At 49.3% G+C, this 15,060-nt stretch overlaps 1 protein-coding gene across 2 annotated transcripts; it reads left to right on the top strand.

Moving 5' to 3' along the window:
* Nucleotides 1-1,447: 1,447 nt before the first annotated feature.
* Nucleotides 1,448-13,244, top strand: ZNF550 (zinc finger protein 550). Of its 2 annotated transcripts, XM_055551746.1 has the most exons (5): nucleotides 1,448-1,693; nucleotides 3,913-4,130; nucleotides 4,465-4,591; nucleotides 5,393-5,488; nucleotides 12,113-13,244. In XM_055551746.1, the coding sequence occupies exons 3-5, from the start codon at nucleotides 4,558-4,560 to the stop codon at nucleotides 13,117-13,119; spliced, it is 1,137 nt and encodes a 378-aa protein (XP_055407721.1). In that variant the 5' UTR covers nucleotides 1,448-1,693; nucleotides 3,913-4,130; nucleotides 4,465-4,557; the 3' UTR covers nucleotides 13,120-13,244. The 2 variants fall into 2 exon arrangements, with proteins under 2 accessions (XP_055407721.1, XP_055407720.1); XM_055551745.1 differs by lacking the exon at nucleotides 3,913-4,130.
* The last annotated feature ends 1,816 nt before the right edge of the window (nucleotides 13,245-15,060 follow it).

Genomic DNA, 15,060 nt, shown 5'->3' with positions numbered 1-15,060 from the left:
TTAAATACTGGATCACCAGGGAAGCGGGGATAAGTTGTCCCCTTTTCACACATGCTCAGACTGTGATCATGCAGCCAATGTCCTAGTAGGAAATAGCATTTAGTAAGTTGCTCTTCTTTTCAGATGTCTCGTTGTTTTTTTTTTTTTTCTTTCTTTCTTTTTTTTTTAATTGTATCTGTCCCAATCCATTTGAAACTAGTTTAGGTCGTCTGCCCACGCCCTCGGTGGCACTTTCATCAGGGCTCATGCATAGTGCCCTGCTTTTGCTCCAGACACCTCAGAAGAGATACCTGGGTGTTTGGTTTTTTGGCATCTTACTGCTTATAACTTGTCCTAACTTCACATGTACACAGTTATTTTTAGTCCCCTATAGTTTCTTTGTGGGCTTCCCTGATGGCTCAGTGGGTAAGGAATCTGCTTGCAATTCAGGAGACAGCAGAAGACTCAGGTTGGAACCCTGAGTGGGGAAGATCTTCTGGAGAAATAAATGGCAACCCACTCCAGTATTCTATCTGGAGAATTCCATGGACAGAGGAGCCTGATGGGCTACAGTCCATGGGGTCACAAGAGTCAGACATGGCTGAAGCAACTGAGCTCTCACACACATGATATCCTGGGAGCCCGCTCAACTTAATAGAAGGAAAGCCAGAGACAAAGAGGGCCTCTAGACAACCACCATTAATTGTTGGATCCAGAGGGGCTACAGGCAAATGTCATGAAGGGACTTCACTGCTGCACTGGAATGTCACTAGGTCACAAGGGAGAACAAGAAGGGAAGTTAGTTCCAGGAGCCACAGCCTCATCACTCTGGTGTACCCTGAATGATGGTGTACCCTGAGTGGTGTACCTGAGCTCAGTCATCACTTGAGCGGGGTGCTCACAGACTGTGGGGATGGTGAGGCAGCAGAACACAAAGTTTAAAAAAATTACAATACAGTACGTCCACTTGCTTAGAAACATGCAATGCCTCGTCTCCTTGGTTGGAGTCTCTGTAGGCCCTTTGCCCGCTTCAGTCTCCAGGCCTCTGGGCCATTGGCTCCCAGAAGGAGTGGATTCCTCTTCCCGGCAGAGAAGGCAATAGCACCCCACTCCAGTGCTCTTGCCTGGAAAATCCCATGGACAGAGGAACCTGGTAGGCTGCAGTCCATGGGGTCGCTCAGAGTCGGACACGACTGAGCGACTTCCCTTTCACTTTTCACTTTCATGCATTGGAGAAGGAAATGGCAACCCACTCCAGTGTTCTTGCCTGGAGAATCCCAGGGAAGGGGGAGCCTGGTGGGCTGCCGTCTATGGGGTCGCACAGAGTCGGACATGACTGAAGCGATTTAGCAGCAGCCCCTTCCCGGACGGAAGCAGGACTACATTACCCAGAAGGCTGTGCTCTACGGGGGCTGGGAGGGACGCGATGATAATATTACAGAAGGGGGCGTTGCCGGTCCGCGTTTTCTGGGGCGGGACTTCCTGCGTCGCCAGGGAGGCTGTTTGTTGTTGATGGGGAGGTTTTGTCCGTCTTTGGTGACTGTTTCCCGGGGTTTGGGGACAGAGCGGCGAGGACAGCAAGGCAGGCCCACGTACGCCTCTGTGCGACCTGGGGGAGGGTCAGCTAAGCCGTCTGGACCCGCCGCTCGCCGGCGTCTTCGCGTGATCCTGCACTCCCCGCGGTGCGATGGCGGCGCTCTTGACCCCGGCGCAGGTGAGTGGACGATGCGCACCCGTTCGGACCTACCCACATGGCCCGGGCGCACTGCGGTGCTGGACGGCGGTGTCCTGTGCCTCGTCGCCTTGTCTGCAGGACACTGTCTCGGAGCCTCGGGAGAGGGTCGCTTGTGCTCCGTGTGGGAGCCCAGGTTAGGGGCTCCGTACGATGGATCCTATTTCTGTCAGTCACTGAGACGCCGTGTAAAAGGGAGAGAAGTGCCTTCTAGAATTCCTCCCCTCAAGCCCACACCAGTGGCGTGGAAGGACCCGCAGGGCGGAGCGCAGGCCGCACAGTCCCGAGACTTTTCTGCGTGTTGAGGCCGCGCCCCTTCCCGAGTCTAGGACCTTGAGTAACTTTCATTGCTGCCCTTGACTTTTTTTTTTTTTTTTGGCTGAGTTGTGAGGCATGTGAGATCCTAGTTCCTCGAGCAGGGATCGAACTGGTGTCCCCTGAATAGGGGATTATTAACCACTGGCCCGCCAGGACAGTTCCTGTGCTTGGCTTTTATATTCAAGTTCCTCCACCTGGGTTTAGGGAACTAGATAAGGCACATGGATGACATGTATTACCAAGTGCCCAGCATGGTCCAGGGAGCATCACTCTGGCTCTCTTTTCATGGAGGTGCCTCCTGAGCCCATGTTGATGGCAGAGGCTCATCCCTGGGGGAATCTGATCCTTGGCTTCCCTTTCCTGTATCCTCTATAAAGATAAGGGCTGGGCTGGGGAAGAGGCAGCAGTAGCCTGCAGCAGTTTGGGGATTGCTGCTCTGCTAGGACAGAAAAGGTGTCAGGACCAGCTGGGAGCCCAAAAGGCCAAGGAATTTACCTCTAAGCTTGCCGGGTGGCTCTAGAACCTGCTTGCTAGTGCAGGAGATGTAAGGGATGTAGGTTCAATCCTCAGGTTGGGAAGATCCCTTGGAAGAGGGCATGGCAACCCACTCTAGTATTCTGGCCTAGAGAATCCCATGGACAGAAGAGCCTGGCAGGCTACAGTCCCCAGGGTCTCACAGAGTCGTTCTAAGCCTGACATAGGACACACACACTTCAGAAGTGGCAGTTGGGTTTTGGTTGGTTTACAGCCAGAGTGAGTCCGTTCAAATGGTCAGGTATGATGGTGTACAGGAATGTGGGGTTCCTTTGGACATAAAAACACACGAGGTCCTGGGTAACTGCATAGCCATCGCCCTGAGTGCCCTCGTCACAGTCCTGATCACTGTCAGGACTCGTCCTATTTGTTAACTTCCCATCCACTTGGTTCCCTTCTTTACTTTATTTCAGACTCACTCCCATCGGCCGTCCTGAGAGAGGCTTTCCCTGGTGCCCGATCACAAGCAGGCAGCCACCTTCTCAGCCTTCTGGCTCATTTTTCTTGAGTTTGGAACCCTTTGGTCTCTCTGACATTGTTGTGTTCATTTATTTAGTTGTTCATTTAACATCTGTTTCCAGCCCTAGAACTTGAGCGCCTGTAGTGCTCTCTGCCAAGACCTGGAATGGCCCAGGCTTATAAAAGGTGCTCAGGAAATGGTGGAATGAATGAGCCTCCCACTCAGGTGCTCTCATCACACCTACAATAAATACAGTCTCCTGCCCCGTGGCCCACAGGGCTGTACTGGATCTGCCCTGTGAGTTCCTCCATGCTTCTCCCCTTTCCGTTCTTCCCTTGCTCACTGCACTCATTTCTGCCCGGTGTGCAGCTTTTGCCCTTGCGTTTCCCTTTGTCTGGGGCCCTGATCCCGGATCTCTGCAGGACTGTCTCTCCCCCCATCCCTGTGCCTCATGTTTCCTCTTAGAATAATCTTTTCCTGGCCGTTTTCCTTCTGGCTGAGGTACCCCTGGCTCCCACCTGCCCATCTTCTGGTAACTCTCTGCTTTCTTTTGCTGGATGGATGTTCAGTTTCCAGTTCTGTTCCTTTTTTTTTTTACCATGCAACATGGCTTGTGGGATCTTAGTTCCGCAACCAACAATCGAACCCTGGGCTTTGGCAGTGAAAGCATGGAGTCCTAACCACTGGGCCACAGGGCATTTCCCTACTTCTGTAACTTACATCCGAGGTTATGGGTGGCTTCCTAGGGCTCCCTGGACCTAGAGATCTGGCTGAGACAGGGAGGTGGTGATGGCCTTTCCCTCGAGGGCTGTGGGGGTTAGTAAAAGTCACAAGGGACGTGGAGCACTTCACTGTGCTGGTCCTCCCGCATCTGCTGTTTTCTCTTTAGTTCTCAGAATCACGGTGCAGTGGGAATGAGCATAGGATTGATGGTGACGCTGATGCTTGGAGAAATGATGAGATGTTGTGCCTACGGTCACACTGCCAGCGAGCGTCAGACTTCAGACTCTTCACTTGAACCCCGGATCTCTGGCCCAGAGCAAGGGATCTGCAGTCCCTTGCACGTCAGCGTGTGAAGCCCTCAGCCTGGGCAGGTGCTCAGACAGGGTGAGGGCAGCTCAGGTGCTGTCGCCGCTGTGGCCATTGTTGGAATTACATCTCGAGCATTTTTCCCAGAGCACGTGCCTCTGCCCCCAGACCTCGTGGAACACCACTGTCTGTGCCACCTCCCGTGGCCTCCTCCACCTGAGGCTTTCCTCTCAGCCACAGCTGCTTTATGTCCCAAGGCTGCATCTGCTTCCCCCTGGAACCCAGCACACAACTTGGCCATCAGCAGGCCTGGTAATTCAGGCCTGGGTCTCTGCACCTTCACCAGCAACACAGTGCCAGGCTTGATCCCACCCAAGTGCACTCACCAATGTTGCTGTGTTTGACTCTTCAGGTGGTGGTGACCTTCAAGGATGTGGCTGTGACCTTTACCCGGGAGGAGTGGGGACAACTTGACCTGGACCAGAGGACCCTGTTCCGGGAGGTGATGCTGGAGACCTGCGGGCTCCTGGTCTCCCTGGGTACGTGCTCAGCTCTTAGACCTGTGGGGACCGCAGCCTCCTCCTGGTTTCTGGCTGATCAGGAGGTCACAGGAGTCACCTTTCCTGCTCCCCACGGGCCCTGCAGTTTGCTGGCCCCTCCTCCTCCTGCCTGATCTGTGTATGTAGCAGGGACCAGAGGGATAGAAGCGGTGTCCCTCTGAACACCAGCCCTCATCGCGGCGCTCAGCACCCTCAGGCATCAGTCTGAGGTCCCTGTTCTTGACTCCTCTGCTGGGAAGCTGATTGCCCCAACCTGGTGGGGTCACACGTCCCCACAGCAGTTAGCAGGGCTGTTCTCTGAAGAGAAGGTGAGTCAGGCAGGCCCTCCATAGCATTGGACATCAATGCCACCAGGGACTTGAGAACTATTGATGCCTCTATGTGACTCTGAGCAATTTTGTTTCTTTTGGTTTGAGGTTGGGCTTAGGCATCCTTGGGTGGTTCTGAAGCACAGGGTGACTTAGAGGAATCATCAAAGACGTTCCGGAAGGAGCATCCCCTTCCCAGGGTCCTGTCCTGTGCCCCTGCATGGGGCTGGCTTCCAGTGATGACGTTCAAGGGCACAGGTGTTGTGCAGACAGACAACCCCACCCTCTGCGGCAGTTGCAGCCCTGGAGTGGTGTGTGCGCCCTTGGTTCCAGGTCACAAATCAACACTTTATTTACTTTGGGAGCAGCTACATTCATGGTCTTCCTCTTCTTGTCACAGAGTCCCAGATAGGGTGGAGGGTTTCATTCTTCTCATCAAACACCTGTATCCTGTTTCTTGCTCCATCCACAGGGCATCCAATTCCCAAACCAGAGCTGATCCACCTGCTGGAGCACGGGCAGAAGCTGTGGACAGGAACCAGAAGCCTCCCGCATAGCACCGGCCCAGGTAGGAACTGGTAGCCGCTGGCCAGTTGGGCTCATGGCAGCCTTCAGAACGTGCGGGGACTGGTGCCTCTGAGCTGCCATGTGAAGCCCTTCGTGGGGTCTGGAGGTTTCTCTCGCATTGAGGTTTAGTGTGCATCAGCTGGCCAGCTCAGGACCACACCATTGTTTAGAGATCCGGACACCTCCTCCTCCTTATTTTTTTCTTTTTTAATTTTCTCTCTTAAATTGAAGTACAGTGATTTCCAGTGTTGAGCTAGTTATGCTGTACAGCACAGTGACTCAGTGATACACATCTGTGTATTCTTTCTTTATATTCTTTTCCACTGTGCTTTATCCCAGAACATCCGATATAGTTCGCGGTGCTACAGTATGGCTTGTTGCTTATCCATCCTATATGTAATAGTTTGCATCTGCTGATCCCAAACTCCCAGTCTTCCCCCTCATCACTGCCCCACTTGGCAACAACAAGTCTGTTCTCCACGTCTGTGAATCTGTTTCTGTTTCATAGACAAGTTCTTTTGTGTCGTGTAGTTAGATTTCACATACAAGTGATACCATATGGCATTTGGTTTTCTCTGTCTGACTTATTTCACTAAAGCATAATATCAACACGGTTCCATCTGTGTTGCTGCAAATGGCATAATTTCGTCCTTTTTACGGCTAATATTCCGCTGTATATGAGCGCCACATCTTCACCCATTCATCAGTCGATGCACACTGAGCTTGCTTCCATGTCTTGGCTATTGAACACTGCTGCTGTGAACACGGGGCGTGTCTGACAGCCTGTGGTGAACGCTGTCACATCCATCATCTCCAAAGACTTAGCTTCAGGACCGGGACCAGGCTTGATCACTCAAAAGCTTTTGTGTAGCAGTGTTTTATTAGAATGAAAAACTGACAGAGAAAGCTTCTGACGTAGAGATATCAGAAGCGGAACAGTGAGTGCCCCTCTTGCTAGTCTTAGGAAAAGAGCTATATACTTTTTAACTGGTTATTACAGTGAATCAAAAGAATGTCTCATCTCATTCAAAATTGGTGGAGAAATCAAAAGCTTTTCAGACAAGCAAAAGTTAGAATTCAGTGCCACCAAACCAGCTTTACAACAAATACTAAAGAGATTATATAGTAAGAAATACAAGAGAAGAAAAAGATCTGCAAAAGATGGTCTCAAGGTTGTAAAGATCTTACTAGACCCCGCTCCCACAATTTGCATTTTAAGATGACAGGATTCAGATCAGATCAGATCAGTCACTCAGTCATGTCCGACTCTTTGCGACCCCATGAATCGCAGCAAGCCATGGCCCCCCTGTCCATCACCAACTCCCGGAGTTCACTGAGACTCACGTCCATCGAGTCAGTGATGCCATCCAGCCATCTCATCCTCTGTCGTCCCCTTCTCCTCCTGCCCCCAATCCCTCCCAGCATCAGAGTCTTTTCCAATGAGTCAACCCTTCGCATGAGGTGGCCAAAGTATTGGAGTTTCAGCTTTAGCATCATTCCTTCCAAAGAACACCCAGGGCTGATCTCCTTTAGAATGGACTGGTTGGATCTCCTTGCAGTCCAAGGGACTCTCAAGAGTCTTCTCCAACACCACAGTTCAAAAGCATCAATTCTTCGGTGCTCAGCGTTCTTCACAGCCCAACTCTCACATCCATACATGACGACTGGAAAAACCATAGCCTTAACTAGACGGACCTTTGTTGGCAAAGTAATGTCTCTGCTTTTGAATATGCTATCTAGGTTGGTCATAACTTTCCTTCCAAGGAGTAAGCGTCTTTTAATTTCATGGCTGCAGTCACCATCTGCAGTGATTTTGGAGCCCAAAAAAATAAAGTCTGACACTGTTTCCACTGTTTCCCCATCTATTTCCCATGAAGTGATGGGACCAGATGCCATGATCTTCACTTTCTGAATGTTGAGCTTTAAGCCAACTTTTTCACTCTCCTTTTTCACTTTCATCAAGAGGCTTTTTAGTTCCTCTTCACATTCTGCCATAATCCATAATATATATTTTAAGATAACAGGATTAGTCAGAAGGTTTTCAAGAAGGAGAAACTGCCCTCAAGCAGAATACATTGTTGTTATACAATCCTTAGTACAGAGTTGAAGCTGAGTTGTTTAGTTGTGTTAAAGAAAAACATTTTATGTGACTAAGACTAAGGAATGTAGAAAAGAAAAGTTTGTCCTTTTCTCCTCCTTGAGAACTCCACACCCCTATCTCCTCCTCAGGTACCCCAGAGTTCTTATCAGCCTACCTAAAAATTGACTCTCTCATGTCTTTTCAAACTAGAGTTTTGTCTGGATATGTGCCCAGGAGTGGGATTTCACCTTCAGTTTTTTTTATTCAGCTTTACTTTTTAATATACATATAAACTGAAGTATCCTTTATCCCACCTAAAATTCAGAATATTTCCAGGACTGTGGCAGGTTCTGTTGCCCCATCCTTGTCAGTAGCTGCTCCTATAGCGGTCCCCACTGTTGACACTCTGTCATTGTGGATAGATTTTCTTTGTTTCTTTCTGAGGATGGGAGTGGGTGCCTTGAACAGCAGTTTCGGTTCTCGAGGCTGGGTGTCACCACGGTTGGTTTCTTCTGAGGCTTCTTTCTTTGGCATGTAGAACAAGATGGCTTGTCCTGGATGGTGGAGTTGCTGTTATCCTAACTGCCCCCTAAAGCAATGAGGATACTGACATTAGACTGCTTCAGAGAATCAGAGCCAAAACAGATATGTGTCCATTGAAATCTATTCTATTCATCTGGCTTCGTATGATTGTGAGAGCTAAGAGATTTTGAAATCTGCAGGGCAGGCCAGAAAGCTGGGAGAGTAGATGCTTGCAGCCTTAAGTCTGGAGGCAGAATTCCTTCCATCTCAGTCTTTTCTCTCTCTCTTTTTTTTAAAAAATTTATGTATTTTTAATTGGAGGATAATTGCTTTACAATGTTGTGTTGGTTTCCGCCATACATTAACATGTATCAGCCATTGGCATACATACATCTCCTCCCTCTTGGCCTTCTCTCCTATCTCCCACCCCTGTCTTTGCTCTTCAGTTCAGTTCAGTTCAGTTCAGTCGCTCAGTCGTGTCCCACTCTTTGCGACCCCATGAATCACAGCACGCCAGGCCTGCCTGTCCATCACCAACTCCCGGAGTTCACTCAGACTCACGTCCATCGAGTCAGTGATGCCATCCAGCCATCTCATCCTCTGTTGTCTCCTTCTCCTCCTGCCCCCAATCCCTCCCAGCATCAGAGTCTTTTCCAATGAGTCAACTCGTCTCATGAGGTGGCCAAAGTACTGGAGTTTCAGCTTCAGCATCATTCCCTCCAAAGAACAACCAGGGCTGATCTCCTTCAGAATGGACTGGTTGGATCTCCTTGCAGTCCAAGGGACTCTCAAGAGTCTTCTCCAACACCACAGTTCAAAAGCATCAATTCTTCCGCGTTCAGCCTTCTTCACAGTCCAACTCTCACATCCATACATGACCACAGGAAAAACCATAGCCTTGACTAGACGAACCTTTGTTGGCAAAGTAATGTCTCTGCTTTTGAATATGCTATCTAGGTTGGTCATAACTTCCCTTCCAAGGAGTAAGCATCTTTTAATTTCATGGCTGCAGTCACCATCTGCAGTGATTTTGGAGCCCAAAAAAATAAAGTCTGACACTGTTTCCACTGTTTCCCCATCTATTTGCCATGAAGTGATGGGACCGGATGCCATGATCTTAGTTTTCTGAATGTTGAGCTTGAAGCCAACTTTTTCACTCTCTTTCACTTTCATCAAGAGTCTTTTTAGTTCCTCTTCACTTTCTGCCATAAGGGTGGTATCATCTGCATATCTGAGGTTATTGATATTTCTCCTGGCAATCTTGATTCCAGCTTGTGTTTCTTCCAGTCCAGCATTTCTCATGATGTACTCTGCATATAAGTTAAATAAGCAGGGTGACAATATACAGCCTTGATGTACTCCTTTTCCTATTTGGAACCAGTCTATTGTTCCATATCCAGTTCTAACTGTTGCTTCCTGACCTGCATACAAATTTCTCAAGAGGCAGGTCAGGTGGTCTGGTATTCCCATCTCTTTCAGAATTTCCCACAGTTTATTGTGATCCACACAGTCAAAGGCTTTGGCATAGTCAATAAAGCAGAAGTAGATGTTTTTCTGGAACTCTCTTGCTTTTTTGATGATCCAGTGGATGTTGGCAATTTGATCTCTGGTTCCTCTGCCTTTTCTAAAACCAACTTGAACATTAGGAAGTTCATGGTTCACGTATTGCTGAAGCCTGGCTTGGAGAATTTTGAGCATTACTTTACTAGCGTGTGAGATGAGTGCAATTGTGCGGTAGTTTGAGCATTCTTTGGCATTGCCTTTCTTTGGGATTGGAAGGCTACTAATTGATTGGATTTGGCCCAACATATGAAGGGGAACCTGCTTTTCTCAAAGTCTGAGAATTTCGCTGTCAGTGGTACCTAAAAAGTACCTTCGCAGCAGCATGCCAAATGGTATTTGGACAAAGAGCTCGGTACAACCATCAAGCCAACTCGATGTACAAAATTAACCACAGAAAACACTCACACGGCGCCAAGAACTGTGCCAAGAGCTTTGCAGGCATTTTCTCATTTAATCCTCGTGACAGCTGGAGAAACAGTCTTCTCATCTCTCAGGTGAGAAAACTGTGACTTAGAGAAGAGAGAAGGGACTTCCCTGGCGGGCCAGTGGTGAGAGCTGTGGGCTTCCACTGCAGGCGGCAAGGGTTTGATCCCTGGTCAGGGAACTAACATCCCACAAACCACACCTGGACCTGAGGCATTCTGACTCCAGAGCCCTTCCTGCTGACACCACATTAATGCCCCTTAGCAGTGGAAAATTGTGTTTCCTACCATTTGGCCTGGTGTGTCCCTCTGCCCCTTCTCTTCTGAGATTTTCACTGTCTCCTTCCTGTAACCGCCCTGTAGTATTGCCTTCATCAGGCTTCTCTTGCTGTTTTCTTTTTCTAACTCTTTTTTTCCTTTTGGCCACATCACAAAGGCTTCTGAGATCTCCAGAGATTGAACCCAGTCCTCAGCAGTGAGGACATGGAGTCGTAATCACTGGACCGCCAGGGAATTCTTTCTCTTTTTTTTAGGCACTATTTTCAGTGTTTTGTGTATCAACCACTTGTTTTAGTTTTTGTTAACTCGATAAATCGTGTCTGGCTCTTTGTAACCCCATGGACTGTAGCCCGCTGGGCTCCTCTGTCTGTGGGATTCTCCAGGCAAGAATACTGGAGTGGGTTTCCATTTCCTTCTCCAGGGGTCTTCCTGACCCAGGGATCAAACCCATTTCTCTTGCATTAGCAGATGGATTCTTCACCACTGAGCCACCAGGGAAGCATCAACCACTTAGATAACACTTACTACCTCCCAGGTCATCTTCTAGGCACCTTTTTTTAAAAATTGGAGTAGAGTTGATTTACACCATAGTGTTAGTTTCAGATGTACAGCAAAGTGATTCAGTTATACACACATATATATGCTTTTTCAGACTCTTTTCCTGTATTGGTTATTGCAGGATATTGAGTATAATCCCTGTGTTGTACAGGAGGTCTTTGTTGTTTATCTATTTCATATATAATAGTGTGTATCAAGTAATTCCAAACTCCTATATATCTTTCCCTCCTCACCCTTTCCCCTTTGGTAACCATAAGTTTGTTTTCTGTCTGTGGGTCTGTTTCTGTTTTGTAAATAAGTTGAATTTGTATCTTTTGGGGTTTTTTTTAGGTTCCACATATAAGTGATGTGATATTTATCTGTCTGTGTCTGACTTACTTCACTTAGTATGATCCTCTCTAGGTTCATCCATGTTGCTGTAAATGCTTTTATTCTTTTTTTATAGCTGAGTAACATTCCATTTTCTTACAATTCTTAAGCAGTCTCTAGGGGTGAATCTACTCACGCTTACTCTTCTATTTCAACCCAGTACCCCATCCTTCTTTCTGGCAACTCCAGTGTCTGCATTAGGACCCAGCTTATGGGCTTCCCAGGTGGCACAGTGGTAAAGAATCTGCCTGCCAATATAGGAGACACAGGAGATATAGGTTCGATCCCTGAGTCAGGAAGATCCCCTGGAGAAGGAAATGGCAACTCACTTCAGTATTCTTGCCTGGGAAATCCCATGGACAGAGGAGCTTGGTGGGCTACAGTCCATGGGGGTCATAAAGAGTCAGCCATGACCAAGCACACACACACGCCCGCACGCGCGCACACACACACACGCACACACACAGCACATCTCAGGGAAGATGGGCTATTTCTTCCCAGCGTCACAAGGTGGCCTATTTCTGCACTCTCACAGAACCAAGGCGTCAATCCTCGGGGCATGTGCTCTCCAGACAGTGTTATTGAAACTGTCCTCCCTCCCTTGCTCCAGGTCCTCTGTCTCCCAGCCCAGCTTGCCCTTGGCTCACCCGTTTTGTGCTGTCAGGGTACAAGGATCGTAAAAGGTAATTGGAAATCTAGGTTCTGTTGGTGTAAAGCTACCGCAGGTGTCAGAGGCGCTGCTCTCATCCGCATTTGTCCACTGAAGTGTTGCTTTAGTTCCTTTCCTGCTGCATCACTAAAAATCCCCCTTCATGTATCGGCTTCTTTCCAGGTGACAGACCGAAATGTCAGACCAGAGAGTCAAGCAATTCTCAGCCAGTTTTATCTGAGGAAGCCTTGCTCCAGGGAAGCCTGACTCTGGGATCTTCCTGGGACTCCAGGTTGGGGCGAGCCGGGGCTCCACAAGGGCTCTTGGAAATGCGGAGCGTTCTAGAGAGGCCAGAGATGGATGCTGGCAAGGAGGCCCATCCGGGGAAGGTGAGCCTTGAGGATGATGGTTTAGGGGCAGGTGATGGTCTGCACTTAGGGGCGTTCCAGAAGAGAGTCTCTCGGAGGGATGCTCTGTATGAACGTGACCCACAGCGACCTGGAAAAGGCGCCCCCGTCCATCACCTCCACAAGTGCAAACAGTGCGGGAAGGCTTTCAACAGGAAGTGGTACCTCGTGCGCCACCAGCGGACTCACACGGGCATGAAGCCCTATGAGTGCAACGCGTGTGGGAAAGCCTTCAGCCAGAGCTCCACGCTGATCCGCCACTACCTCATCCACACTGGGGAGAAGCCATACAAGTGCGCCGAGTGCGGCAAGGCCTTCAAGCGCAGGTCCTACCTCCTGCAGCACCAGCCGGTGCACACGGGGGAGAAGCCCTACGAGTGCGCCCAGTGTCGCAAGGCCTTCACCCACCGCTCCACCTTCATCCGCCACCATCGGACCCACTCCGGCGAAAAACCCTTCGAATGCAAGGAATGTGAGAAGTCGTTCAGCAACCGAGCGCACCTCATCCAGCACTACGTCATCCACACCGGGGAGAAGCCCTACGAGTGCGCAGAGTGCGCCAAGGCCTTCCGCTGCAGCTCGGAGCTGCAGCAGCACCAGCGGGTCCACACCGGCGAGAAGCCCTACACCTGCACCCAGTGCGGGAAGGCCTTCCACCGGAGCACCTACCTCCTGCAGCACTCGGTCATCCACACGGCGGAGACGCCCTTCAGGTGCTCCCAGTGCGGCAAGGCCTTCAAGCGCAGGTCACACCTCCTGCAGCACCAGAGGGTTCACACTTGAGAAGGCGGCCTTCACCCGCTGCTCGCCCTTGGTCTTTAAGGAGGAGATCCAGGCTGGAGGGGAAAAGTTCTTCCCAGCAAAGAACGCTGGAGAAGGCTTTTTTGGTCCCCTCTTCAAACCCATAGGCGGTCCCATGGGAGAGACGCCTGTGAATGCAGTAAATATCCGGAGCCTTCAGCCCCCCATCATGGGAGGACTCAGGCTGTAGAGAAACTCAGTGAGAAGCCTTGTCACCCGTGGGGCCACCTCTGTCAACTTCAGAGCACACACTAGAAAGAGACCGCCTGCAGATAACCTGAGCTAAAAGAGAAGGGTCTTCCTTCCACCCAAGATGGTGTAGTGAAGAGGAACCACGTAATTATTGCCTTGAGAAAACCTTCTGTGTCAGGTCATCCACCACTTTTGACGCTGGAGCCGCATGAGAACCTCACAGAGCTCGGCTTTTCCTATGAGGAAGCATAGAGGGCACAAACTCAGGGGCGTTTTCAGTTGCAGCAACCTCCGGCCCCGGGGCTCCCTTGGGTTTGCACTTAAGAGGCAATCTCAGCATTATGTTGAAAAGGAAAATAACAAGGGAACTCCCATGTGGTCCAGGGGTTAGGATTCTGTGCTCTCACTGCTCAGGGCCTGGATTCAATCCCTGGTCAGGGAACTAAGATTCTGCAAGCCCCACAGTGTGGCCAAAAAGAAAAATAGCAAGGAGGTGGAGGGGATGAAAAGGAAGACTATAAACATGAAAAGTGGAAGTGTTCGTCACTTAGTCATGTCAGACTCTTTGTGACCTCATGGGCTTCTCTGTCCATAGAATTCTCCAGACAAGAATACTAGAGTAGGTAGCCATTCCCTTCTCCAAGGGATCTTCCTGACCCAGGGATTGAACCCAGATCTCCTGCATTGCAGGCAGATTCTTTCCCATCTGAGCCACTAGGGAATCACAAACAAACAACAAAAGTGCTTTTGCAAGTTCTTTCAGACTTTCCTGCCAAGGCTGCTGCTGTTTTTGATCAGTTCTATTTTTGAGGGGCAGTACTTGAGAGAGAAAAAGGTTGCAGCCCTTTGTTTTTATATGTTCACTGCTGTCCCCAGCCATTAGGCACTTAATTATTTGTGAGAAATATGAAGGCTTGAGTCATGAGCTACTTGAACTAGTAAGAAATTGGAATACTAAAAATATCATTCAGTTCAGTTCAGTTGCTCAGTCGTGTCCGACTCTTTGCAACCCCATGAATTGCAGCACGCCAGGCCTCCCTGTCCATCACCAACTCCCAGATTTCACTGAGACTCAAGTCCATCGAGTCAGTGATGCCATCCAGCCATCTCATCCTCTGTCGTCCCCTTCTCCTCCTGCCCCCAATCCCTCCCAGCATCAGTCTTTTCCAATGAGTCAACTCTTCACGTGACGTGGCCAAAGTACTGGAGTTTCAGCTTTAGCATCATTCCTTCCAAAGAACACCCAGGACCAATCTTCAGAATGGACTGGTTGGATCTCCTTGCAGTCCAAGGGACTCTCAAGAGTCTTCTCCAACACCACAGTTCAAAAGCATCAATTCTTCGGCGCTCAGCTTTCTTCACAGTCCAACTCTCACATCCATACATGACCACTGGAAAAACCATAGCCTTAACTAGACGGACCTTTGTTGGCAAAGTAATGTCTCCGCTTTTGAATATGCTATCTAGGTTGGTCATAACTTTCCTTCCAAGGAGTAAGCGTCTTTTAATTTCATGGCTGCAATCACCATCCGCAGTGATTTTGGAGCCCCAAAAAATAAAGTCTGACACTGTTTCCACTGTTTCCCCATCTATTTGCCATGAAGTGATGGAACCAGATGCCATGATCTTCATTTTCTGAATGTTGAGCTTGAAGCCAACTTTTTCACCCTCTTTCACTTTCATCAAGAGTCTTTTTAGTTCCTCTTCACTTTCTGCCATAAGGGTGGTATC

This window comes from Bubalus kerabau, chromosome 17 (assembly GCF_029407905.1).
Source record: "Bubalus kerabau isolate K-KA32 ecotype Philippines breed swamp buffalo chromosome 17, PCC_UOA_SB_1v2, whole genome shotgun sequence".
Taxonomy (NCBI): Eukaryota; Metazoa; Chordata; class Mammalia; order Artiodactyla; family Bovidae; genus Bubalus; species Bubalus kerabau.
Note: the sequence above shows the minus strand (reverse complement) of the source record. Positions and strands in the feature narration are given on the sequence as shown.